The sequence below is a fragment of the Neofelis nebulosa genome, chromosome 18 (genome assembly GCF_028018385.1).
Source record: "Neofelis nebulosa isolate mNeoNeb1 chromosome 18, mNeoNeb1.pri, whole genome shotgun sequence".
Taxonomy (NCBI): domain Eukaryota; kingdom Metazoa; phylum Chordata; class Mammalia; order Carnivora; family Felidae; genus Neofelis; species Neofelis nebulosa.
Window position 1 is genome coordinate 43317314 of NC_080799.1, and position 24092 is coordinate 43341405.

Sequence of the window (24092 nt, forward strand, 5' to 3'; positions counted from 1 at the left end):
GAACACAGAGGCAGGTATACGTGCACATGAGTTTAAATGACCATTGGCTTTCTCTACCAATAATACTGTCTTGTGGTGTTGAAAAAAAAGAGAGAATTAAAATACACGCTATATACAAGCTGGTGATGGTGGGATATGTGCGTGTCCCAAGGTCTTGGCGTTTTCCAGAAGCAGAGTAAAGATATTAATTCACTCTTGTGTGTCTCAATGTCTAGGGTGACCGCTACCACAATACAGTAAGAACGTATACTTTCCAACTAGTGTGGGGAAGGAAAATATAGAATCAGGAGAAATAACCCAAAAAGGGAGGAGAAGACTAGTGGGAAATATCAAATAAAATGATAGATATAAAATTGAACGTATCAGTCACAATACTTGCAAATAGCCTACACGGTCCAGTTAAAAGACAGATATTGTCAGACTGGATCAAGTCACACTGACCTGTTCCCATCGCCCCTCTCTGGCCTTCTTTGGTCTTCTGGGCGGCTTCCCTAGAGGGCCCCTTCACGGCCTTCCTAGAAGTAAGCCTGTGTCCTGCCTCGTGACAGTCAAACTGGACCAATCAGGGGCGCCTGAGTGGCTCAGTTGGTTAAGCGTCCGACTTTGGCTCAGGTTATGATCTCGCAGTTCTTGCGTTCGAGCCCTGTGTCTGGCTCTGGGCTGACAGCTCAGAGCCCGGAGCCTGCTTCAGATTGTGTGTGTGTGTGTGTGTGTGTGTGTCTCTCTCTCTGCCCCTCCCCAGCTTATGCTCTCTCTCTCTCTCTCTCTCTCTCTCTCTCTCCCTCAACAATAAATAAACATTAAAAAAAAAAAAAAATCAGACCAATAGGCCAACTCCAGAGCCGCATAAACCAGCTGAGTCCATTATAGTCAACGACATCCCACATGATATGCCACTCCTAGAAAGTGGTATTGCGTTCAACGCTTTCTCTGTTAAGCCGCACCCCCTATTACTGGAAGTCCTCGTCAGAGGCTGGGAGGCCGCCCAGCACGGGCGCTCCGAGGAGGAGCCGGGCTCCGGTCCACGGGTAGATGCGTGACAGTTTCACCCTTGCTTACCGAATGAAGACCTCCTCCATGGTGGTGACCGAGGCCCCGAAGCTGGCGATCCCCAGCTCCACCTGCCTCTGTTCCAACTCGGTAAATAGAGATGCAAACCTAGAAGGGAAGAGAGGTTTTATTCCTCACAGGTGTGAGGGAACCCCCCACCCCCGCCCCACCATCACCGTCACCCTGAGCTTTCCACAGGGCAAAGAGCGGGGGCTGTAGAGTCGAGATGGACCTTGTTCAAATCTCAACTTGGTCACCCTCTAGCTTCAGGACTCTGAACTTGAACCGGTGAGGGTGAGGGTGACAGCATTTACTCCAGAATGTTTCTGTGAGGGTAAATCGCACACACACCTCGCACGTTGTGCGAATATCATTCCATCTCTTTCCTACTCTTTTTGGAGTGCTGACTAAGGGCCAGTGGCCGTTCCAAGCCCTTTTCCACCTATGAACTCCGTCAATTGTCTCCACAGCTCTTTGAAGACAGTGCTGAGGTTAAGTGACTTCCCCAAGACCACACAGCGGAGACAGGACACAAACCCAGGCCGTTCTCTCCAAAGACAGTGAGTGCTCTTTTTTGTTTTTGTTTTCCTACTGTTATGGTAAATGAGGAAAGGAGCTAATTCTTAACAACCTGCTGATCTCAAACCCTTCCTTATGCATGCATGAATGGATCGTGGCTTTTTGTGTGATATTAAGAAACCCACAATCTCCTATCTGCTCCCTCACAGCCCAGTGTCCAGGCCAGCAAAGTGCCTGTAAGAAACCCCGCTCGCATGCCCGATGCCCTCATGAGGCTGCACGGCGTTCTCGTCCGCCCCCAAGGGCGGCAGGTGCGTTAAGAGCTTGCACAGTGCACTGACTGTGGCTGGGTCTAGGTGCGGACTCTGCCGCTGCCTGGCTGTGTGACTCTAGGCTAGCTCTTTCACGTCCCGAGTCTCTCCTCATCTGTAGGGTAGAGACTACCTCATGCACCAAGTCGTAAAGAGCACAGTGAACGTAAGGACACCTTGCAGAGCAGCCGGCCTGTGCTGTGTGTTCAGTGTCCATTTTCTGAAATTGTGCTCATCCATTGCTACTGTCTTGCGACAAGGTCAGTATGTCCCTTCTGAAAAATTGGAGCAAAATTTGCACGTAGTGAGATGCCTTGTTCTCGTGTCAGTCAAGAGGTGATGTTACTTTTTTTGAAAACATTTTTAATGTTTATCTTCGAGAGAGAGACAGAATGTGAGTGGGGGAGGGGCAGAGAGAGAGGGAGACACAGAACCTGAAGCAGATTCCAGGCTCTAAGCTGCTAGTGCAGAGCCCGATGTGGGGCTCAAACTCACGAACTGTGAGATCATGACCTGAGCTGAAGTCGGACCCCCAACCGACTGAGCCACCCGGGTGCCCCAGGACGTGGGCCTTTCTGTCACCCTACACAGTGCTCCTGCTGCCCCCTCCAGAAGGTTCCGTCTCCTCCCTGCAGATGACCAGTGTCTCTATTTCCACCACCAGAGGTTCCCCATACCCGGTCTTTGTCTTCACATAAGTGGAATCTTCGTCTACTTTGGGTCTGGTTTCCTCTATGCAACTTGTTTCTGAGGTTCGACCGTGTGGTTTGCGTGCATTGCTAGTGTATTATTGTTCATTGTGTGTCTCTGTGGGTGAGTGTTCACCAAAAGCAATATGCCCCAGTGTGAGTGCTGGTTCTCCTGCTGACCAACATTTGGGTGGAAGTGATGGGGGTCGGGTCAGAGGAAGCCCACGGGGTCTGCCGTGGTTTCTCGGAGCCCTGGGCCGCCGTGCCCGGGAGGATCGCGTCCATGTGCTGCCCACCGGTCCTAGCTGGGAGGCTTTCCGGGAATCCCCGCTGAGGCCCCAGACCTGGGTGCGAAGCCGTCCTGGGATCCCCAGGTAGGTCCATTCGTCGGCTCGTAATTTTGCTAAAGACTTTGTGTTCGTGTTCATATGCCAGAGTTTTGCTATTGGAGACTCATGCCCTTAAACGGGTTGGGAGCTGCTCCCTTCTCTCTCTCTCTCTTTTTGTTTTAAATTTCCTCGGCGTTTGATGGGACCTGGCATTTTCTTTTCGGGAACGTTTGTCATTGCAAATTTGATCTCATCAGTAGATGCACGGTGATTCGTCCTCGTCTTTCCCACCTGGTGTCAGTTTTGGCGGATTGTGTTTTTCAAGGAATCAGCCTGTTGTATCCAAATCCAATTTGTCTGTGGTCTTTTCTCCATGTCCCATCCTGACTGTGCAGTCGGTGTGCAGAATGGTCTGTTCATTCCTGTGGCTGGTTCTTGTCTTTTCTTCTTTTTTTCTTTAATGGCTTTGGCAGAGGCTTGTCACTTTTATTAATATTTTTAATAAACAATGGCGATTTTAGATTTCTCGATTTTTCTTTTGCTTCTTATTTCATCATTTGCTCTCCTCGTATTTATTATTTCTTTCCTTCTCTGTATTCTGAGCTTTCTCTCTCTCTCTCTCTCTCTCTTTCTTCCTTTTTTAGAGAGAGAGAGTGGAGGAGGAGCAGAGAAACAGAGAGAGAGAGAATCTTAAGCAGATTCTTAAGTGCTGAGCATGTGCTGAGCATGGAGCCAGATGTGGGGCTCGATATCACAACCGTGGGATCATAACCTGAGCCAAAATCAAGAGTCAGATGCTTAACTGAGCCACCCAAGCACCCCCCCCCCCCAATCATTACTAATTCCTCTTTGACCCATAAGCTGTTCAGAAGTGTGGTGTTGCATTTCCAAATATTTGTGGATTTTCTAGGTATCGTTTTGTAATCAAGTGCTAATTTAACTCCGCCGCTTGTGTTTTGGGGAGGCTGGGTCATGACTGAGGGCCTACGTGTGAGACAGGGATGCCAGGAAGACGGCAGAGTGGGAGGGACCCGGAATGTGCCCCTCCCCTGGCACGGCGTCGGCGCTGGCAGAATCTGTCTGATGTGCGTGCCACTGGAAGCTGTAGTCAGAGCCGTCAGGCAAGAAAAAGAAGTAAAGGGGCGCCTGGGTGGCGCAGTCGGTTAAGCGTCCGACTTCAGCCAGGTCACGATCTCGCGGTCCGTGAGTTTGAGCCCCGCATCAGGCTCTGGGCTGATGGCTCAGAGCCTGGAGCCTGTTTCCGATTCTGTGTCTCCCTCTCTCTCTGCCCCTCCCCCGTTCATGCTCTGTCTCTCTCTGTCCCAAAAATAAAAATAAATAAATAAATAAATAAATAAATAAATAAATAAATAAATAAAAAAAGAAAAGAAAAAGAAGTAAAAAGCATCCAAACTGGAGAGGAAGAAGTACAATTATCTGTTTGCAGATGACATGATCTTATATGTAGAAAACTCTAAGATGCTACAAAGAAGCTGTTAGAACTAATAAGCGAATCCAGCAAAGCAGCAGGAGACAAAGTCACCGCACAAAAATCCATTGCATTTCTAAATACAATGAACAGATCTGAAAAGGAAATTATAAAAATAACCCCATTTCCTATAGCATCAAAAAAAAAATTCTTAGGAATCAGCGTAATCAAGGAAGTCAAAGACTCTTACGATGAAAACTATAAAACGTTGCTGAAGGAAATGAAAGAAGTTGTAAATACATGGAAACACAGCCCCTGTTTATGGACTGGAAGACTTAATTTGTTAAAATGTCAATACCAGCTGGAGAAATCTGCAGATCCAGTGCAGCCCCTACCAAAAAAGCAGTGATGTTGTTTGCAGACGTAGAAAATGCCATCCTCAAATTCATATGGAATCTCAAAGGACCCTGAATACCAAAACAATCTCAAAGGAGAACAAAACTGGAGGACTCACACTCCCTGGCCATCTAAGAAGCGACAGCAATCCAAGCAGGGCAATATTGGCACAAAGGCAGATGGACGCATAGTTGGAAAAGAACAGAGAGCCTAGAAATAAGTCCTCGCATTTATGGTCAAATGGTTTTCGACGAAGTTGCCAAGACCGTTCAGTGAGGGGAAAAGGACAGTCTTTTCAACAGGCGGGGCTGGGAAAACTGGACATCCCCACGCAACAGCATGACATGGGACCCTACATAACACCACATGCAAAAACGAACTCAAAATAGATCGAGGACCTAAATGTAAGACCTAAAATTGACTCTCAGGAGGAAACATGGGACAGAGCTTCATGAAATGGGATCTGGCGGCAACTTCTTGGATGTGACACCAAGGGCATGGTAACACAAGAAAAAAATGAGCAAATCAGATGTCATGAAAATTAAAAAACAACAACTGTGCAGCAAGAAACACTATCATCAGAGTAAAAAGGCAGCCCAGCGGGTTCGATCCTCACGTCGGGCTGTCTGCTGTCAGAGCAGAGCCTGCTTCAGATCCTCTGTCCTTCTCTCTCTCTGCCCCTCCCATGCTCACACTCTGTCTCTCAAAAATAAATAAAACATTTAAAATAAAAAGACAACGCACTGGATGGAAGAGAATATTGCAAATGCTATATCTAATCAAAGATTAATATCCAGAATATATAGAAAATTCTTACTACTCAACGCAAAGAACAACTCGATTCAAAAATGGGCAACAGGGGGCACCTGGCTCAGGTAGAAGAGCACGCAGCTCTCGATCTCTGGGTCGTGAGTTCGAGCCCCATGCTGGGTGTAGACATTACTGAATAAATAAAAGTTTTTTTTTAAATGGGCAATAGACATTGCTTCAAAGAAGACCTATGAATGGCGAGGAAATATACACCAAAGAATGGGAAGCAGGGTCGTGAATGGATACTCGTACACCCATGTTCATGGCAGTATTATTCACAATAGCCAACATGTGGCAGCAACCCACATGTCCGCTATGGATAAAGAACGTGGTGTGTGTGTGTGTGTGTGTGTGTGTGTGTGTGTGTGTGTGTAAAGGAAAAGTATTCAGCCTTAGGGAGGAGGAAAATTCTGCAAGATGCCACAACATTGAACCTTGAGGACACTGTGCTTAGTGATCTAAGCCAGTCACGAAAGGACAGATCCAAAAGCCAATGGGAAAGTGCATGCTGGCACTCATAGGAGGCAGTGAGAGCAGTCCAGATCTTAGAGACAGAAAGTATATAACGGTGGGGGCCAGGGGCTGAGGAGAGGGCGGTGGGGAGTTCGGGTGCTCCTGGAAGTGACCCGGTGGAGACAGGAGTTGATGGTGTGGATGGGCGGGGCGACTCAAGCAGGTGCGTTCCTGAGAACGCAAGGTGGGCAGACCCGCAGCTGGGGCTGAAGGGTGAGCCTTCAGCAGGAAGGGGACACGTTCTGGGCTGTTAAGAGATGGAAGGAAGAAAGGAGCGAGTGTGGGCTTGTGTGGGAGTGAGACGGCTCTCGACTTTTTGTTTGCTGGCTCTCGACTTCATAGTGAAGTAGGAGGTAAGATTCCTACTTGAGAACAACATGATGCAGAGGACAGGGTGTTGGGGGGGGTGCCGGGAACCTATCCGGGGTCTGAAATAATTAAAGAAAATCAGGTCAAACCTCCATCTGAGCTCAGTCACCCAATAAAAGGGCCCCTGTAAAGCCATATTTAAGAATTTGACTTTAACCTGAAGGCTTCTGGGAGCCATCGAAGGCTTTAAAGGATGGAGGTGACATGATCAGAGCCCCATATTTTCAAGTGTGCTTAGGCTGGAGTGTGCTGTCTCTCCAGGAGATACCAAAGGCCTGGGGGTCCAGACCCTCACAGAACAGAGAGCTCTTGGTGAGGACAGAGACGGGGGATGGCTCTGGACACTCCGTGCACGCACGCAGGCACTCCCGTGCACGCTCACAGGTACTCCCGTGCACGCACACGGGCCCGTGCACACACATAGGTACTCTCGCCCCCTGGGGTCCGCACCTGGGCATGCTCTTTTTAGGAAGAGTAAACGTTAATTCTTCTCCAATGCTGGACTGCAAAACCGCATTGGGTATGTGGTGATAAATCAGATGGGCAATCTTCTCTGTGCTACAGTGAGGTTTCTTCACTAAAGTCATGTAATATCCTGCACCTGAAACAACATTTCAAAGAGCCTGAAATAACCTTACTCTTTGTAGCTGCACTTACTTTTTCTGTAGCTCAGAAGGGGCGGCTCCCTGGGAACGTGGAGCTGGAGGGCCCCGTGGGGTGGAATTGTTTTCACACAACGAACTGGCCTCTGAAGGCCGGTGTTCTGGAGGGTCTGGCCTTCTCCTCCGTGACCGGAGGTGGTAATGACGGACTTAGCGATGCTGGCCGACGTGGCAGATGGCCGTATGGAGGGCAGCTGACTTGGCAGAGGCCTTGCACATCAACGTGAAGAACAAGGCTACCTCTGTAATAATCACATCATGCTTTTGGCGTTTTGAACGTCCTTTCTGACACTAGTAACACTTGTTAGCGTGACGCTGGCGATGGGGCCACTCAACAAACATTTCTCAAGCCCTTGCGATGAGACAGGCACTGTTCTAGGTACTAGTCAGGAGTTCTTGCTCTCATGGGCCTTCATTAAAGGAGTGTGAGACAGACAATAAGATACACAGGGAAAATGTATAGAGTATTAGTGACATGAGCCATGTGTCAAGAAAGACAGACATGGGACGGGGTGTGGAGGGTTGGGGAATGTGATTTAAAAAAATTTTTTTGTGTTTATTTTTGAGAGGGACAGAGCATGAATAGGGGAGGGGCAGAGAGGAGAGACACAGAATCCGAAGCAGGCTCCAGGTTCTGTGCTCACAGCTCAGAGCCTGACACGGGGCTCGAACTCATGAACTGTGAGATCATGTCCTGAGCCGAAGTCAGACGCTCAACTGACTGAGCCACCCAGTTGCCCCTAGGGAGTATGATTTTAAACAGGGCACACCAGGCCAAGCACGGCCTGTGGGCCACCCCTAGGACTCTGGCTTTTGCTCTCGGTGGGAGGGGAGGTCACTGCAGGGCTGAGCCGAAGAGTGACAGGCTCATTCTGACAACAGGGCGGTGGGGGGGGGGGGTGGTTAGTGGTGGTGGTCAGCAGGCAGGTGTGACAATCCAGGCCAGGAGACGATGGAAGCCAGTCCAGGGTGCTAGACGGGCATGGAGGTGAGGGGGGAAGGGATGGCCCCCAGGGTTTGGGAACAGATGGCATATGGGCTCTGACAGACGGAGGGGTCAGTGAGCCTGCAAGGTTTTGGCCCAGATCCTAGCAGACATCTTCTGCCTGTGCTGTGGGCAGCCGCTGTGGTGGCAGAGTGCGGGAGCCCGGGGTTGCGCAGGGTTTGGACAAGCCTGCCGGAGCTGGGCAGCGTCCACGCACGGGGAGCTCAGGAAGGGGTCCGGGCTGGAGAGAGGATGACCGCAGGCCGGATGAGGTCACCCGGTCAGGGGGCAGAGGAAGGATGGGGGCGGCAGTGACACAGGAGGCCGTGGGGTCCAGGAAAACAAGGGAGCCACTTGTAGAAACACCCCACACCTGTACAGGTGCTTCGCACACGCTGGCTCAGTCCTTGAGGAGCACGGTCCCTGAGTGTCCGCTTGTCACATCGGGAAAGGACGGTGGAAGAAGGATAAAACCCCTGGCCGCGTGGGTGGAGAGGCCGTGAACCCACAGAACGGAACTCAGACATCAGTGTCCTGCCTCCAGATCTGAGTCTGCTCCCGTGCCCCCTCCTCCCTTCCCGGCCCCGGGCCCGGCCGCGGGGCCCCGCCTGCCCCGCTCACCGTACTTCTGCTTGAGGAACAGCGAGGACCCGCAGCACTGAAGCTCCCCCTTGGCCATGATGGCCACGCGGTCGCCCAGCAGGTCGGCCTCGTCCATGAAGTGCGTGGTGAGCAGCACGGTGCGCTGGCTCTTGTGCTGCTGCAGCAGGTCCCAGATGGCCCTCCTGGAGACGGCGTCCATGCCCGAGGTGGGCTCGTCCAGCATCAGCACCTGCGGGCCGGGCCGAGGAGCCGGTGGCGGGGGTGGCGGGGTGGCGGGGTGGCGGCGGCTCCCCGCGGGCGCCCGCCGTGCTGGGCGCCCCGCCCCGGGGCCTCCCGCCCGCCTACCTTGGAGCCCGCGATGAGGGCGATGCCGATGGACAGCTTGCGCCTCAGGCCCCCGCTCAGGCACCTGCTCAGGGAGTCCCGCTTGTCCTCCAGGCTGAGGGCGTGCAGCATCCGCTGGACCTCTTCGGGGCACTTGAGGCGGGACAGGCCCTTCAGCTGAGACAGCGGGGGGCAGGGACGTCGGGCAGGGGCTCCCGGCCTTGGCGCCCCCTCCTTCCCTCCGCGTGCTGCGCCGTGTGCCCTGACTTCCCTCCACGCCGCCCTGGTAGAGGCCCAGCTGTCCCGCAGGCATTTTGCTACTACCTGCATAAACTGCACCCCAGAAACTTACTACCTCTGTGGAAAGGGATGGGCACAAGGCTCTTGGGGTTTGAATCATGTGAATATGAGTCTCATCAGTACCAAGTACAGCAGCACATGAAGGAAAGGATTATACCTCCTGACCAAGTGGGAGCCACCCCCCGGGATCCAGGGGACGTTCCACAGATGAGAAATCTAAGTGTTGCGAAGGCAAGAGTTTGGCTGGCTTTTCACCCAGTCAGTGGGAGGGGCCTCTACACCCTTGGAGGGATGCGGGTGTCGTTATTCAGGGCTGTACCCTTGGGCCACACCTTAGTTTATGCTAACGAGCTGACTCAGGACTGGCAGGCGTAGCTGGCCTGCCTAAGCTGCAGACTGAGTTCAGTCACCTGCTGCATGATTCCATCACTCAGGCCTATGTGATGAATCCCACCATAAAAACTGGACACTTGGGGCCGCCCGGGGGGCTCAGTCGGTTAAGCGTCCGACTTCGGCTCAGGCCATGATCTATCTCTCAGCTCTTGAGTTCGAGCCCGCGTCGGGCTCTGTGCTGACTGCTTGGAGCCTGGAGCCTGCTTCGGATTCTGTGTCTCCCTCGCTCTCTGCCCCTCCCCCACTCACGCTCTGTCTCTCTCTCTCAAAAATAAATGAAAATATTTTTTTTATTAAAATCTTTTTTTAACGTTTATTTATTTTTGAGACAGAGCATGAATGGGGGAGGGTCACAGAGAGAGGGAGACACAGAATCTGAAACAGGCTCCAGGCTCTGAGCTGTCAGCACAGAGCCCGACGCGGGGCTCGAACTCACGGACCGCGAGATCATGACCTGAGCCGAAGTCGGACGCTTAACCGACCGAGCCACCCAGGTGCCCCGAAAATATTTTTTAAAAAATAGAAAAAAACCCCAAAAACTGGACACTGGAAGGTTAAGTGAGCTGCCCTCCTGCACAGCGACGTGCCAGCAGGGTATGTGTCCCGAGGACACGGAAGCTTCGCACGTGGGACTCACCCAGACCTCACCCTGTGTGTATGTCTCTTCGTTCAGCTGGTCCCGACTTGTATCCTTTATAATCACCCTGCCCTAATGATAACCCTTGCCTCTCCTCCTCCCCGAATGGTTGGGGAACAGTGTCCAAAAGAGGTTTTAGGACCCTCTGAGGTTGGGGTCAGGGAGCCACAGCCTGTCTTCCCACCACCAGGACGCAGAGGAGCCACGGCCTGTCGCACAGACTCACCTGAGCATAGAAAGAGAGATGCTCCGCTACGGTGAGGTCATCAAACAGGATGTCGTGTTGGGGGCACCAGCCCACGCTCTTCCGGATCTCCGCCATATTGTGTGAAATTTCATATCCATTGATATACACACACCCACTTGAAGGGGGAATAAGACCTAGGAGCAAGGAGAAGACATATCCCAAGGTCACCTGCAGTCAGAGCACACGACGGAGCAAGGGCGTAAGGACACTGTGTTTGTTGGCGTGCAGGCCGCCTCTGCCTTGTCACGATTGGGAACATCCGAGGCGTAGATGGTCTGTGACAGTGAGTGAGGGTGTGTGGGGGCAGCGGAGGCAGGAGACCTCCTTCCTACGTCTGAGGAGCGCCAGCCTGCCTCGGTGAAGAAGACACACGGGTGCGCGTCATGCTTACACTGAGATGAGCCTTAAGAGCTACTGTGGAAACGTGGTTCAGAACGATGGTGTTTGGGTTGTGTAACAGGTTTGAGCTGAGACCCGTGACTGATTCCGTATAAATTCCCAGTAAGCCCCAGGGAGCACCCCCTGGGGTGATCGCACCCCCTGCCTGGTGCATGTGGGGATGTGTATACGGCCCATCTGTGTACTGTCTTTATTATCAGTTTCTTTAAAAACATTTTTTTAACGTTTATTTATTTTTGAGAGAGAGACAGAGAGCACAAGTGGGGTAGGGGCAGAGAGAGAGGGAGACACGGAATCCAAAGAAGGCTCCGGGCTCTGAGCTGTCAGCACAGAGCCTGACTCGGGGCTTGAACTCACAAGCCTTGAGATCAGGACCTGAGCCGAAGTCGGACGCTCAACTGGCTGAGCCACCCAGGCACCCCCTATTCTCATTTTCTTATTTTAAGTTGTATTTTTTCAGACTGAAAAAGGCCATAGATGTCTATTGCAACAGGGTTAAAGGAAGAAGGACAAAGCAGACGAAGGTTATGCACATCCCAACCTGTAAACACGACCGCTGTTAACATTGTTTTGCATACTTTCGGCTGTGTTCTTACCTTCTTATGCGTACGCTGTCCCACATGCTAAGTTTCTAGCAAAACTGGGAAATATAAATTCTGGTTCTTTTAACTGGCCTTTTCACAAAACAGTCTACTGAGGCCATTTCTCCACGTCAACGAGATCTATATAATTTGCGAAGGCTAACAGGATTTCATTGTTATGAATATACCCTGCGTATTTATTCACGCCATGCTAGTAGGTATTTAGGTATTTAGTTTGCAGTGTTTCGTGAATACGAACATGGATCTCAACTCTGCCTTCCTCCCCATACACTTTCTGACTCCAAACCAATGTCAGTAGATTCGGTGGCCAAGAGGGGACAAGACTTTCAGGTTCTTGATACTTCCTGCTAAATTACCCACTGGTGGAGTTTTGGGATCTTTCATTTTGCCTGTGGACGATAAAGCATCGGTGACTGTTTGCGGTTGGGGGATGGGGAGGAAAACCAGTGATGCTTTCCACGTTAAATACGTAAGTCTTTTTATGTAGAATTACAATACTAGAATAGCTCCTAGAATTTTTTTTTCAAAACCCACATAGCTTTCCTGGATGGAGGAATGGGGTTTCAGATACAGAACAGGCCTGTGCCAACTTTGGGGCCTCCATGCATAGAAGCCCTTCAATGTTCAGTGTCCTGGGCCATCAGCCAGGCTTTCCCTTCCCGGCTTAGCATCTTCAGGGCTATTCAGTCTCGCTCTGTGTCTTTCAGCGGTGCCACTTTCTCCAGGGCCGCGTTGGCCTTTTTTTCTGTGCCGTGTCACTGCCGGTAGAAATCCGTGGCTCATCATGGCTCGGAGCCTGGAGCCTGTTTCCGATTCTGTGTCTCCCTCTCTCTCTGCCCCTCCCCCGTTCATGCTGTGTCTCTCTCTGTCCCAAAAAAAAAAAAAAAAAAAAAAAAAAGTTTAAAAAAAAAAAAAAAAAAAAAAGAAATCCGTGGCTCATCTCTGAGAGGTCATTCGTGGTCCGCATTGTGGCAGGACTTGCAATTACGTTCACTCATTCATTCATTCAGTCATTCGTTGAAAAGTATTTACTGCGTGGCTGTTCTTGGCCAAGCCCTGATCCAAGCACCACTGGCCAGAGGGAAACAGAACAGATTCTCTGGAGAGAGGGATGGGGGAGACAGAGGTAGCACACATATACAGAAACCACTGCTGAGAACAGCAGAGAGGGAAGCACCCGGGAAGAGTGTGTGTGTCTGTGTGTGTGTATGGGGCAGGCGGCGGGGGAAACGGTTTACGTCTTTGTCTTTGAACAACACTAGGACCTTAGTCGTGTGGCCTGGGGGTCTAGCTGGGTCACCCTGCAGGCACTGAGGACCTCAAGTCCCTACAGGAGGAGAGGCCTCTGGCATCAGCAATGCCTGCATCTGACAAGGACCCCCGTCTAGAGACAGTACTGCCCCCCCAGTCCAGGAAACCTGCCGGCCTCAGTCCCCTGTCCTGACCCCCACAGAGCCTGTCCGGTGAGCGTCTGTGGGGCTGAGCCTCAGATCTTAAAATCCTGATGCCGGGGAGGGGGCGCGGAGGGGGAGTGGCCGACGGAACCTCAGACCAAGTTTCCCCTTTGCTGCTCGTCAGAATCTTCCAGAGAAGGTGCTCAGCAGCCTGAGAGGGGAACCGAGGCAGCCTGCCTCTGAGATGCTGATAGTTTCTCTGGCAGGGTGGATGTCTGTGAGTGCTTGGCTCTCAGAGCTCCTTGAAGCTCAGAAATGTGTCTCATTGGTTTTGTACAGAACTTTACACAGGTTAAGGCTCCAAGAAATACATATTTGCAGAATGAACAAGTTCTCAAACATCGCAGCCTATTGTTTTAGCTGACAGAATGTGAAATAACTATTTAGGCATCAAAATGATTGTGAAACTGAAGTAATTGTAGAATAATTCTCCAGGTCTCATCCTAACTGAGCCACCCCCCCCCCCCCAATCAGAAACAAATGGATGGATTTCATGGTTAGGAGATTAGTGGTGCCTCCCTGTACCGGAATGTTCTTTGTGGGAAGACACACATAGGGCAGGGCTCACAGCTCCTGGATAGCGTGTGAGATCAGAGTCTGCAGGCTGAAAGAGCCAAAGATTTCCTTTTCCTGCTACAAGGTCACGTGAACAGCCAGACAGGATACAGATGGCATAAAAACAAACAGCAAATGCTTCGTATTAAGACGTCAGTGAGATCTAATGAGGGGAGATGGAACAGAATTCGGGGTCTGTTCTTCCTCGAGGGGCTGGCCCCGCACAGGTACCTGTGAGCACGTAGCACGTGGTGGTTTTGCCGGCTCCGTTGTGTCCCAGGAGAGCAGTGATCTGCCCTTGGTACAGATTCAGGGTCAGGTCTTTGACTGCTACATGTTTATTCTTTCCTGTGTGATAGACCTGCGGAAAATTCAACGTGTGACTGACCGTGGAGCACGTGCACACGCGTGGCGTTTGTGACGAACCTGTGACCCACCCCAAGTTCCCCTGCCAGCCCATCGGTGGGAATCCAAGTGGAAATCTAGAAAGGAGCCCTCTTTTCAGGGTTTACCTGACCGGGGTGGAGGGGGCTGGTGAGGAGCCTGACGGGGGTGGGGCGCAGTCCTGTGGGTTCTCCCTGGTACCCGAGCCACGGAGGCCAGAGCTCGAGGACGAGGGGCTCAGAGCTTGGCAGGGAGATTTCTCCCTGCTTCTAGAACCACACCTTTCCCCGCATTACCTGGCTAAGCCCCCTCAGAAATCATGCCAGACCCGTGTGGCTGCAGACAGCCTGTTGTGTGAGCACAAAGGGAATCCCTGCTTGTGGAAGCGGCAGGCATGCCTGGAGGGAGCTGGAGCCATCCCGTCCCGGGCTAGGATGTGACGCCTCCTCCCCCTCCAGCTCCCACAGGCAGAGGAAGGCGGGGAGCGTGACAAGGCTGCCTTCTCAGTACAAGGAAACCGCCTCTCCTCGGGACTCATCGCATTTGAAGGACAGAAGGGGCCAAAGGAGGAAATGTGGGACATCCCCGGCATGGGGCTTGTGTCCAGGCATCCCGTCGCGGCACTGCCTAGTCACGCGGGGCTCTGCGTGCAGGAAGGGCTCAGCCAACGCTGGTGACAGGGAAGCACGCCCCAGCTGGAAGCGGGCCCTGAGAGCTGGGGCTCCGAGTGGCTGGGTGTGTGAACCGTGGAGGATGGAAGTCAGCCAGCCAGTGGCTGAGTCCCCGGGTGTCCCCGGTGTCTCCAGGCAGGGGCGCTGGCAAGGCGGGGGTGAGAGGGGCGGGTTATTTCAAGAGAGATCATCCAGACCCTCCACCCTCCTCCACTTAACTGCACCCCAGGAGACAGGGCACTTTACGTCAGGTTCCTCTTTTGAGGATGGCATTCCAGGAGGAAACGAAACCTCGGTCAGGAAATTGTGCCTCGTAACCCCCATCAACGATAAAACAGAAGCCTCTGCGCCCGTTTCTTCAGTTCTCGGAAGGAGGTTTGTGAGCCGATACCTTGTAGAGATGCTGGATTTCAATCCCTTTCTTCAAACTGGTAGGCTCTTCCTGAATCAACTGGCTCTTTGGAGAGTTGTCCGGATCCGCCACGTGGAGCACCGACCGCGTGAGGGGCACGGGCTGTCCACGCCAGTGGGATGGCTAGACAGAAAGGCAGCTGACATTAGCACGTGCGGGTGGGTCCACTGTCTGCTTCGGGAAGATAAATATTTTGGTAAACCAAATTCTCCACATCCCCCCCCCCACCCATCCCAGCTCCCAAGTTTCCTGGTCCCAAATATTTAGTGGTGCCTGGAGACGTCGAGCAGCTTGCTCGTGGACCCACTACCGACAAGCTGCTTTCTAGCCTGCAATTCGTGGTCCTGAGGACGGAGTGAGCGACGGGGACGCGCCTGCCCAGGCTCGCGGCGTGCCAGGAAGCTCCCTGTGGCTGAGGCCTGGAGAAGTACCCGGTGGGTGCTTGTCCACACTCTGGGAAGGCCCAGCAGGGCGGCCGCGCAGAGGTCCAGAGTGAGTGCCCGTGCACGTCAGACAGGGTCACCCCCTTCACGACGGGGCCGCTGGCGGGGCGTTAATCGTGCTCCCCTGGTGACCGCAAACTGATAGGTTCCGGGGTGAATCCGGCTTAGAGGACCCAGCTTAGGTGTCCTGGGGTTTGGGATTTCATCGGGGACACCGCCACGACGGGCGAGGGTATCGGGGGGAGGCCGTGGACGGTCTGCGTCGGTGTGCGGAGCGGCGGCGCCCGCACTCACTGTGACGAAGAAGTACCAGGGCTTGGGCCCGCCATGCTCGCCCGGGAGGACGGCCTCCACGTACCCGGCCACCGCGCCGTACAAGATGGAGTCCAGCAGAAGCATCAGCAGCACCTGAAGCCGCCCACGTTCTTCCACTGCAGGCCTGTGCCCGCCCGGAGAAAGGGCCGCAGTCAGCACCCGGACGGCAGGACGTCCCGCTCCCGCCGCCCGCAGGCCTGCAGAGTTGATGTCTGGGGTGCTAGGGGACGAACGCAAGGCACAGGAGGGGGGAAAGCCAGGGCTGTGAGTGTCTCCCACACGACAAACATTTTCAGTATTACCGGAAGGCGGTAGTGTTTTCACTGGCACCGAATAGGGACGTGGTCACCCAAGACGCCTCCCCACTTCTGCACCTGTTACCCGCCTTGTCCGCCGGGCTAATTCTCACCTGAAGTGAGGGCTGCCCAAGGGTCTCCTTACCCTGCACCCCTTCCCCATCCGGGTTACGTGCCCATCCCCCCCGGCACCCTGAGCTAACTGCGATCGGACAGGGTAGGGCTCTGTGCTGTGAACCTGCCCGAGTTACTGTTCACCCATCACTGTATCTGCAGCGTCTGCCCCGGGGCCTCGCGTGCTGTGGGCGATCACACATCCCTGTTCCACAAATACAGGAAGGTACCGAGGAGTTGGCTTGGGACCAGGTCCTGGGCGCGTAGGGAGGAAAGTAGCCTGTGTGGCGCCCAGTGTCTAATCTGGGTGCAAGTGGCTGAGGCTTCTCATTGAAAGCGTCCGAGATACTGAGTGTCCGCCAGCAGGCTCGCGGTGGCGGGAACCAGCAACGCTGAGGGAGAGATTCGAGTGCGGGCAGGCGAGCATACAGACGGGCTAGATGGCTGCTCCTCAGGCTTCCAAGTGCTCGCTGGGCACCTGAGGTTCTGTTCCCATCCGGCACGTCAGGGCCCCCCACGCCCCACCCCAGGAACCTGGGCTGAGCTGAGCTGCCGTGGGGAGAAGGGCCAGGTGGCCTCTGAGGCCCTTCCTGGGAGGCGATCCCGCGACTGGTCCGCACGAGAGCGTCGCCTTCCACTGCGCCTGACAATCAGATCTCAGGGCGGATTCCAAGGCTGTGACACTGAGCCCACGTGGTTCTCGAGAGCAGGTGCGTCCTCGCGCAGCGCTAGTCTGCCCCGACGTCAGATCCACCCCCCTTTACGGTCATTTAGTTTGCGTCTTGTTTAAGAAATCTTTCCCGCTTCGAGGATAGGAGTGTCCTCTTTTATATCATCATCGCCAAGAGCGTTATAGAGTTTTGATGCTGGAATTGACCCCTGTGGGTGCTGTGATTTGCGGGTCCAGTTTCAACTTCCCCAGAAGGTCCTCCCGTCCCTGCAGCACCATTTACTGACCCCCACTGCCGGGGGTCGGCGTCACTGCCGACCTTCACCCGTGCCTTTGGCTTTGGGTTTTCTGTTCTATCAGTCTTTTTGTCAGTCTTAATTATGATTGCTCCTTGAGAGATCATCATGTCCGGAAAAACAAGGTTTCCCATCTTGCTCTTCCTGAAGCGGTTTTGGCCATTCTTGCCTCTCTGTACTTTCATTTAAATTTGAGGGTGCGGCTGGGTGGCTTCGTCAGTTGAGCATCCAACTTCGGCTCAGGTCATGATCTCACAGTCCGTGAGTTCGAGCCGGGCATCGGGCTGTGTGCTGACAGCTCAGAGCCTGGAGGCTGCTTCCAATTCTGTGTCTCCCTCTCTCTGTGACCCTCCCCTGTTCATGCTCTGTCTCTCTCTGTCTCAAAAATAAATAAACATTAAAAAAAAATTTTTTTTTAATTTGAGGGGGCGCCTGGGTGACTCAGTCGTTTGAGCGTCCGACTTTGGCTCAGGTCTAGAGTTTGGATCAGGTAGGGGTTAGCTGTGACTTCCTCCCATGATTTATCTAATTATATTCAGGAAGAAGGTGCGTGCGGGAGGGGTCTGCACCATGTCTGTTCCATCTAGAGTGTTCTGAACAGGGTGTGCCCGTCCCGCGCCCCAACTTCCAGCCCCCACGCCGTGGAGGTGGGCGTATGACCAAAGTCCTCTCTTCTTTTATGCCGCTTTTGGACTCAGCCAACCTTTCGTTACTCTTTCTTCTATTAAGTTTAAAAGTTACCCACTGCTTCTGGCCTGCTTGGCTCAGTAATGAATCACCAGGTCTGCTTTATGGTGCAAAGTCTAAACTTAATTATCTTTACTCTCCTTCCGGAAGGTATTTATTCCCTTTGGGTTCTGACATGATCCCCTCTAAAGCCCCTCCTATACACTTTAATTTTACCTGTTAAAAAAATTTTACCTGTTAAAAAAATAAAGAATAAAAACCTAAGGGAGGGCGCCTGCATGGCTCAATCAGTTGAGCATCCGACTCTTGATTTCAGCTCAGGTCATGATCCCATGGTTGTGGGATCGAGCTCTCGAGCTCTGCGACAGGCTCTGAGCTGAGCCTGGAGCCTGCTTAAGGTTCTCTCTGCCCCTCTCCCCCACTTGCATGCACACGCTCTTTCTCTCTCTAAAAAAACCCAAAAAACAAAAACCTAGGGGCGCCCGGGTGGCTCAGTCGGTTAAGCGTCGGACTTCGACTCAGGTCATGATCTCACAGTTTGTGGGTTTGAGCTGGGCATCGGGCTGTGTGCCGACAGCTCAGAGCCCGGAGCCTACTTCCGATTCTGTGTCTCCCCCTCTCCCTGCCCCTCCTCCGCTTGCGTGCACGCACACACACTCTCTCTGTGTCAGAAATGAACAAACATTCAAAAATTTAAAAAAATGAAACCTAAAGGAATCTCCGTTGCCACTGCTGCCGCTGCTGCTGTTGTTGTTGTAGTTATTTACACAACCCGTGTATGAAGCCACTGTCTTCAGGCCCCCACTGTTGTTCTGTTGAAAAGCAATTTTTCTTTTTGCTCCCCAGGCCACTTTTAAGATTTTTCTCTTGCCATCTGCTGTGCTCCGTTGTACGCTGATGTGCCTAGTGTAGATTTCTTATTACTCTCGTCTGGGATTTGCTGGGCTTCCTGACATTGAGTTTGGGGACAGATCTGGGCACGCTCTTTTCAGATGCATTTCCTCTGCCCCTTCTCTCATTTCCTGCCGGATCTCTGCTTAAATGGAGGCAAAACACTCTTCGCTGCGTCAGTTTTCAGCTCTCCTGCCATTTTAAAATCCTTTTGGTCCTCGTTGCTGCCTTCTGCATGGTTTCTTCTCACCTCCTTCCAGGTCATAATTCTCCCTCCGCTGTTTTGAATCTACAGGTAACCCATCCACGAAGGTTGCTCCTTGGTTGGTCGTATTTTGTATTTCCCCCAAGGAGTATTGGGTCCTTATTGCTTGCAGATATTTTCAAACCTGCCTTATGAAAAGAAAAACCTATCACGAGCATTATTGTTTTATAATCTGTGATTCGATAATCCCAAAATGTGAGGACTTTGTGAATCTGTTTTCACTTTGTCTTGTTTCTGTTGGTTCCTGTCCATGGCTGTTTATTTCCTTATGTTTTTCACTGCCTTGTACTTGAAAACCTGTGAGGCTTTGCCTGTGAGGCCGGCTCTGCCCGGCACCTGGGCTGCTGCTTGAGGGTCCCTGGACTGCCCCTGCAGGGTGACCCGGGCTGCAGCTCCGACAGAGAACCAGCTTGTAACAGGCTCCCAGGGGCAATTTTCTCCTTTGTTTTTCTTTCACGATACAGCCAGCACCACGGCACCTTCCCCAAGGCCATCTCGTGTATCAGGGGTTGGTATAAGGACACAGGGATGTACTTTCCTGCCCCCCCCCCCCCGAAAGCTGTCACCTCAGCTGCCGGGCGTGCTGCGGCCAACGGGCTATCAGCTGTCAGCCTCCTCACAGCCTTTTCTGGGTGGTCCACACCCAGTGACTGCAGGAGGCAGAGGCGTGGGAGCCGGGCCATCTCAGCCCACCCAGGATGCCCACCCAGGATGCTCGGACCCCCACGGCTGTCAGGACCACATTGTAGCCCTGCCGAGTGTCGTTTCAGTCTCTCCCCGAGAGAATCCCAGCGTGGGAACAAACCCACAAGCTCGTCCAGCCCAACTGCTCACCCAAGTTCCCCCCGCTTTCAACAGAGAGGCTCTGTAAAATTCCCCTATTCACTCACTAACATGGAAGAAATCGGAGGTACCATTTTTTATGTTTATTTATTTATTTTGAGAGAGAGAGAGAGAGTGTGCACATGAGAGTGGGGGGGAGGGGCAGGGAGAGAGGGACAGAGAGAGAATCGCAAGCAGGCTCTGCCTGCTGAGCCCTGAGCCCAGCATGCAGCTTGATCTCACCAACCTTGATCTCATGAACCATGATATCACGACCTGAGCTGAAATCAAGAGTCAGACGCTTAACAGACTGAGCCACCCAGGTGCTCCCGGAGCTACCGTTTTAAACCTACTTTTCCCCCGTTGTTGTTTGCAAAGTGTGGTCTCGTCACTGCTTTGTTAAAGAAAACCACTCACCTGCAATGAATTCTGGTCAACTTGACACCCTCCATTATATTTTAAGCACCCTTCACCCATTTAGACCATCCCAACCTAAAGACATTTATTGATAGATAGTGCCTCTGAGCAGGTTGTTGAAGGTAATCCCAACCGCCCTAAGAGGACGCATAACCTAGGTCCCACATATAATTCCTATCCCTGCTGCTGCTAAGCCAAGCCGTAGTGTCTGCAACCAGGACTCTGGTGATAAAAGCCAACACTGAGCAACGAAGACACTTGCTGGAGTGTTCACAGCAGATCACCTTCGTGCCGCGGAAATGTGGGACGGTCTCATGCAGAAAACCTACTGAGGCCAGCTGGCCCCTACATTTTGATATGCTAGCTGCAATCTTCTGCTGTGACTGCTGGCATTCGGAAGGATCCTTCCGACCCCAGAACATAAGACAGATGAAAATTTGGGGGTGCACTTCCAAAGGTGGGAGTTGGAAGTAGGACACCATTGATGGGAAGTCCCCTAGATGGACCCTGAAGGCTGTGAGCCTCAAACATGACATATGTAGATAGCACTCCATTTATCCATAAAATTCTGAAAGTGTGAACCAAATCGAATCATGACTCTGTATCTTTTTTTTTTAATTTTTAATGTTTTTATTTATTTTTGAGAGAGAGAGAGAGAGAGACAACAAGCAGGGGAGGGGCACAGAGAAAGGGAGACACAGAATCCGAAGCAGGCTCCAGGCTCCAAGCTGTCAGCACAGAGCCCAGTGTGGGGCTCGAACTCACGGACCATGAGATCATGACCTGAGCCGAAGTCGGACGCTTAACCGACGGAGCCACCCAGGCGCACCATAACTATGTATCTTTTATATCTGTACGACTGCACGGTCATATCATCTCCTAAATCATTAACACGCTTTAGTTTTGCTCCCAAACCACACTGCGAGCTGTGTGGTGTGAAACGTGTCCTACAACCTACCGTAGCTTCGAGCAGGTCGGAAACGCTCAGGACGCCGAATGAAGAGTGCAGTGAGGCTCTCGTGGGAACTCAGGTCACCCTGCCCGTCAGCGGTGACAGGGCATTGAGGCAGCGTCCCTTGGAGAAAGGTGGGACTCACCTCTTATCTCAAATATGGAGATAAATCGCACTCCCAGTGCCATGGCGACATTCGAGAGCAGGCAAAAGCCAATCTTTTGGAAGTGGGTCCTCTGGGAGTAGCTGAAAGTGAGGTACAGGTATGGGAGGTAGGTGAGGAAGAAGATGATTCCTCCCGAGGCAGTGGCTACGTGGGCTGCGGGAAGAAACGAGAAGGGTTTTGTCACTGATGCACCATGTGCGACACAAGCCCCTTCCTGCCATGGCAGGGCAGGGGTGGGGACTGTGGGGGCCTCGGCATCTCCAAGAAAAGTCGTCTTTTGAGGAATTTTGCACTTTCGCTATCAAAAGACCAAGGGCATCTGTGGCACTTAAAACACAAATCCATCCGGGGGCGCCTGGGTGGCTCAGTTGGTTAAGCGTCTGACTTCGGCTCAGGTCACGGTCTCGCGGTTTGTGAGTCCAAGCCCCGCGTCGGGCTCTGTGCTGACAGCTTAGAGCCTGGAACCTGCTTCAGATTCTGTGTCTCCCTCTCCCTCTGCCCCTCCCCTGCTCACACTCTGTCTTTCTCTGTCTCTCAATAATAAACGTTAAAAAAAAAAAAACAAAAAAAAAACAAAAAAACCCCACACGAATCCATCTGTCCGTGAAGGCACAATGTGTAACTGCCCAAGACGGCACTGACACCATCCCTCACGGTACAGACCTCCTCCCGGCAGTGGGACATGATGTAGTACCGGGACCCGCGCATTCTCTATAGACTCTTCCATAACCCCCGTGCCCTCCCTGTTTTACAGGGGAGGAAACTGAGGTTTAGCCACATGGAATAAATGTGCCCTGTGGCATGGATCTAGTAAATTATGGGTCAAGGACTCGAGGTTTTTCCAGGTTCTTGGCACGGTGGCTCCAGATTGGGAGAGAAGGCCAATCCAGCTGGAGTGTGGGACAGGAGCTCAGGTTGAGTGCAGGCGTTTGACTTCCAGGAAGTGGAGAGAACAGGGAGCCGGTCCTAAAGGTTGCATAGGTAATGGAAAGAGCCCCCATTGAGACAGCAGTGGGCCCTTCACCGAACTTGGCTGACCTTGGATCTTGTATAACTTGACTCAGTTTCTTCTTTTGTAAATGGTGTCAATCATTACTAGGATCTACTAAGCTCTTACCACGCATCAAGTGTTGTCAGCATTTGACGTGCAATACCCTACCTGATCCTTCTAACTAAGTTGTAAATACTGTTATTTTCCAGTCTCACAGAAGGGAAAACGCATGCACAGTCTGTTAACTTGCTCAAGGTCAGGGTCCACACGAGGACGCAAAACTGGCCCTCTGAAGCCAGAGCAAGAACTTCCAGCCTCAGTGAAGAAGGGAGAAGGGCTGCGTCCACTGGAGGGTTGGGAAGAGGTTTGAAATTGCTGTTCCAGAGAGGTGCGGGTCAAAGTGACAAAGGAATGTGCGTGGTCTGCAGGGCGGTGGCCAGCGAATCTGTGAACCAGAGGCCTAAATAAAGAGACTGGTCCACACACGGGAGAGAGTTTCTCCGGCCAGGTTCTGCTGCAGGGTAAGCGGGGAGCTGGGTGTGACCAGGGCTGAGGATTTGCAATACGAGTTCAACAGAGAGCCGGTGGGCATACGTCAGAGGAGTCAAAGTAGGGACGGGCCATGGGCTCCAAGCGGGGCGAGGCATACGATGGGGTGATGGATAGTGACAAAACATTGGGGCCAATGGATCAGACGTCTTGATGGGGGTCAAAGAATTATTGGGGGAGGTGGGTGCAAGACGGGGGAGCTAAACAGAGACATGGGGGGTCAAGAGTGGGGTTGTTGAGGCTGAGATTCTGGCCACCACACAGCTGTTGGTCTCAGGTTTAGGGGATGCCCGTGGGAGCGTGGGAGCACCGATGTGGGGTGGCACAGGGTCACTGGGAGAGCAAGCCCGGGGTCTGAGAGGAGATGAGGCGGGACCACCAACCATGAATGTGGGCAGGGACAGGGGGCAGCAGAGGCTTCGGTGAGAGGTAGAGTGTGGTTTGCTCACATGACAATCTCCTCCTCAAAGGGGCCGGGCGGGCGGGAGGCACGATCTGGAGGGCAGCCAGGAGCCAGGACGTGCGTTCCTGCCTGTGGTGGTAACAGGGTGTGATGGATGGCGGCCCTAGCCACCTCCGGGGGCTGCCAGTGAGGCATTTCCTGGGGCACCGTTATAAATCACGATTGCTACGTGATCAAGGGTTTTTATATTTTACATGTTTCAACCCATTGCAAGCATTATTCTTTTTTAAAAAAGATTTTTAATGTTTATTTTTGAGAGACAGAGCGTGAGCAGGGGAGGGGCAGAGAGAGAGGGAGACAGCCTCCAAAGCAGGCTCCAGGCTCTGAGCTGTCAGCACAGAGCTCAAAGAGGGGCTCAAACTCACAACCATGAGATCATGACCTGAGCCAAAGTTGGACGCTTAACCGACTGAGCTACCCAGGCTCCCTGAAACAGTATGTTTTAAAAGCATTTGAAATAATTCCTTTCTTTGTGTAGTGATTCTTTTCAAGCCCCCCAACTTGAAAACATTTATTTCTGTTGGTTTTCAATGTTGAGAAGTTGCTTCAATAATTTCTTTTCTCACTTCACTATTTTTCCAGTTGTTTATGTGCTGCGGTGGGTAACATTAAGGTGTGACTTTACAGAGCCCGAGGGACTTTGTGGAGGTGATTGAGAATCTTGAGATGAGCTTATTCTGGATTATCTGGGTGGGTCCAATGGCATGGGCCC

The 24092-nt window shown here is 52.4% G+C and overlaps 1 protein-coding gene across 1 annotated transcript in view; it reads right to left on the reverse strand.

Annotated features, from left to right (window-relative positions):
* LOC131500964 (ATP-binding cassette sub-family A member 17-like) overlaps positions 1-24092 on the reverse strand; it is a 77140-nt gene that overhangs the window by 36365 nt on the left and 16683 nt on the right. Inside the window, 9 exon segments of the mRNA XM_058710568.1 lie at positions 1060-1158; positions 6866-7016; positions 8684-8894; positions 9011-9166; positions 10546-10700; positions 13808-13937; positions 15023-15166; positions 15781-16021; positions 21305-21530. Coding sequence (XP_058566551.1) covers positions 1060-1158; positions 6866-7016; positions 8684-8894; positions 9011-9166; positions 10546-10700; positions 13808-13937; positions 15023-15166; positions 15781-16021; positions 21305-21530 — 1513 coding nt within the window.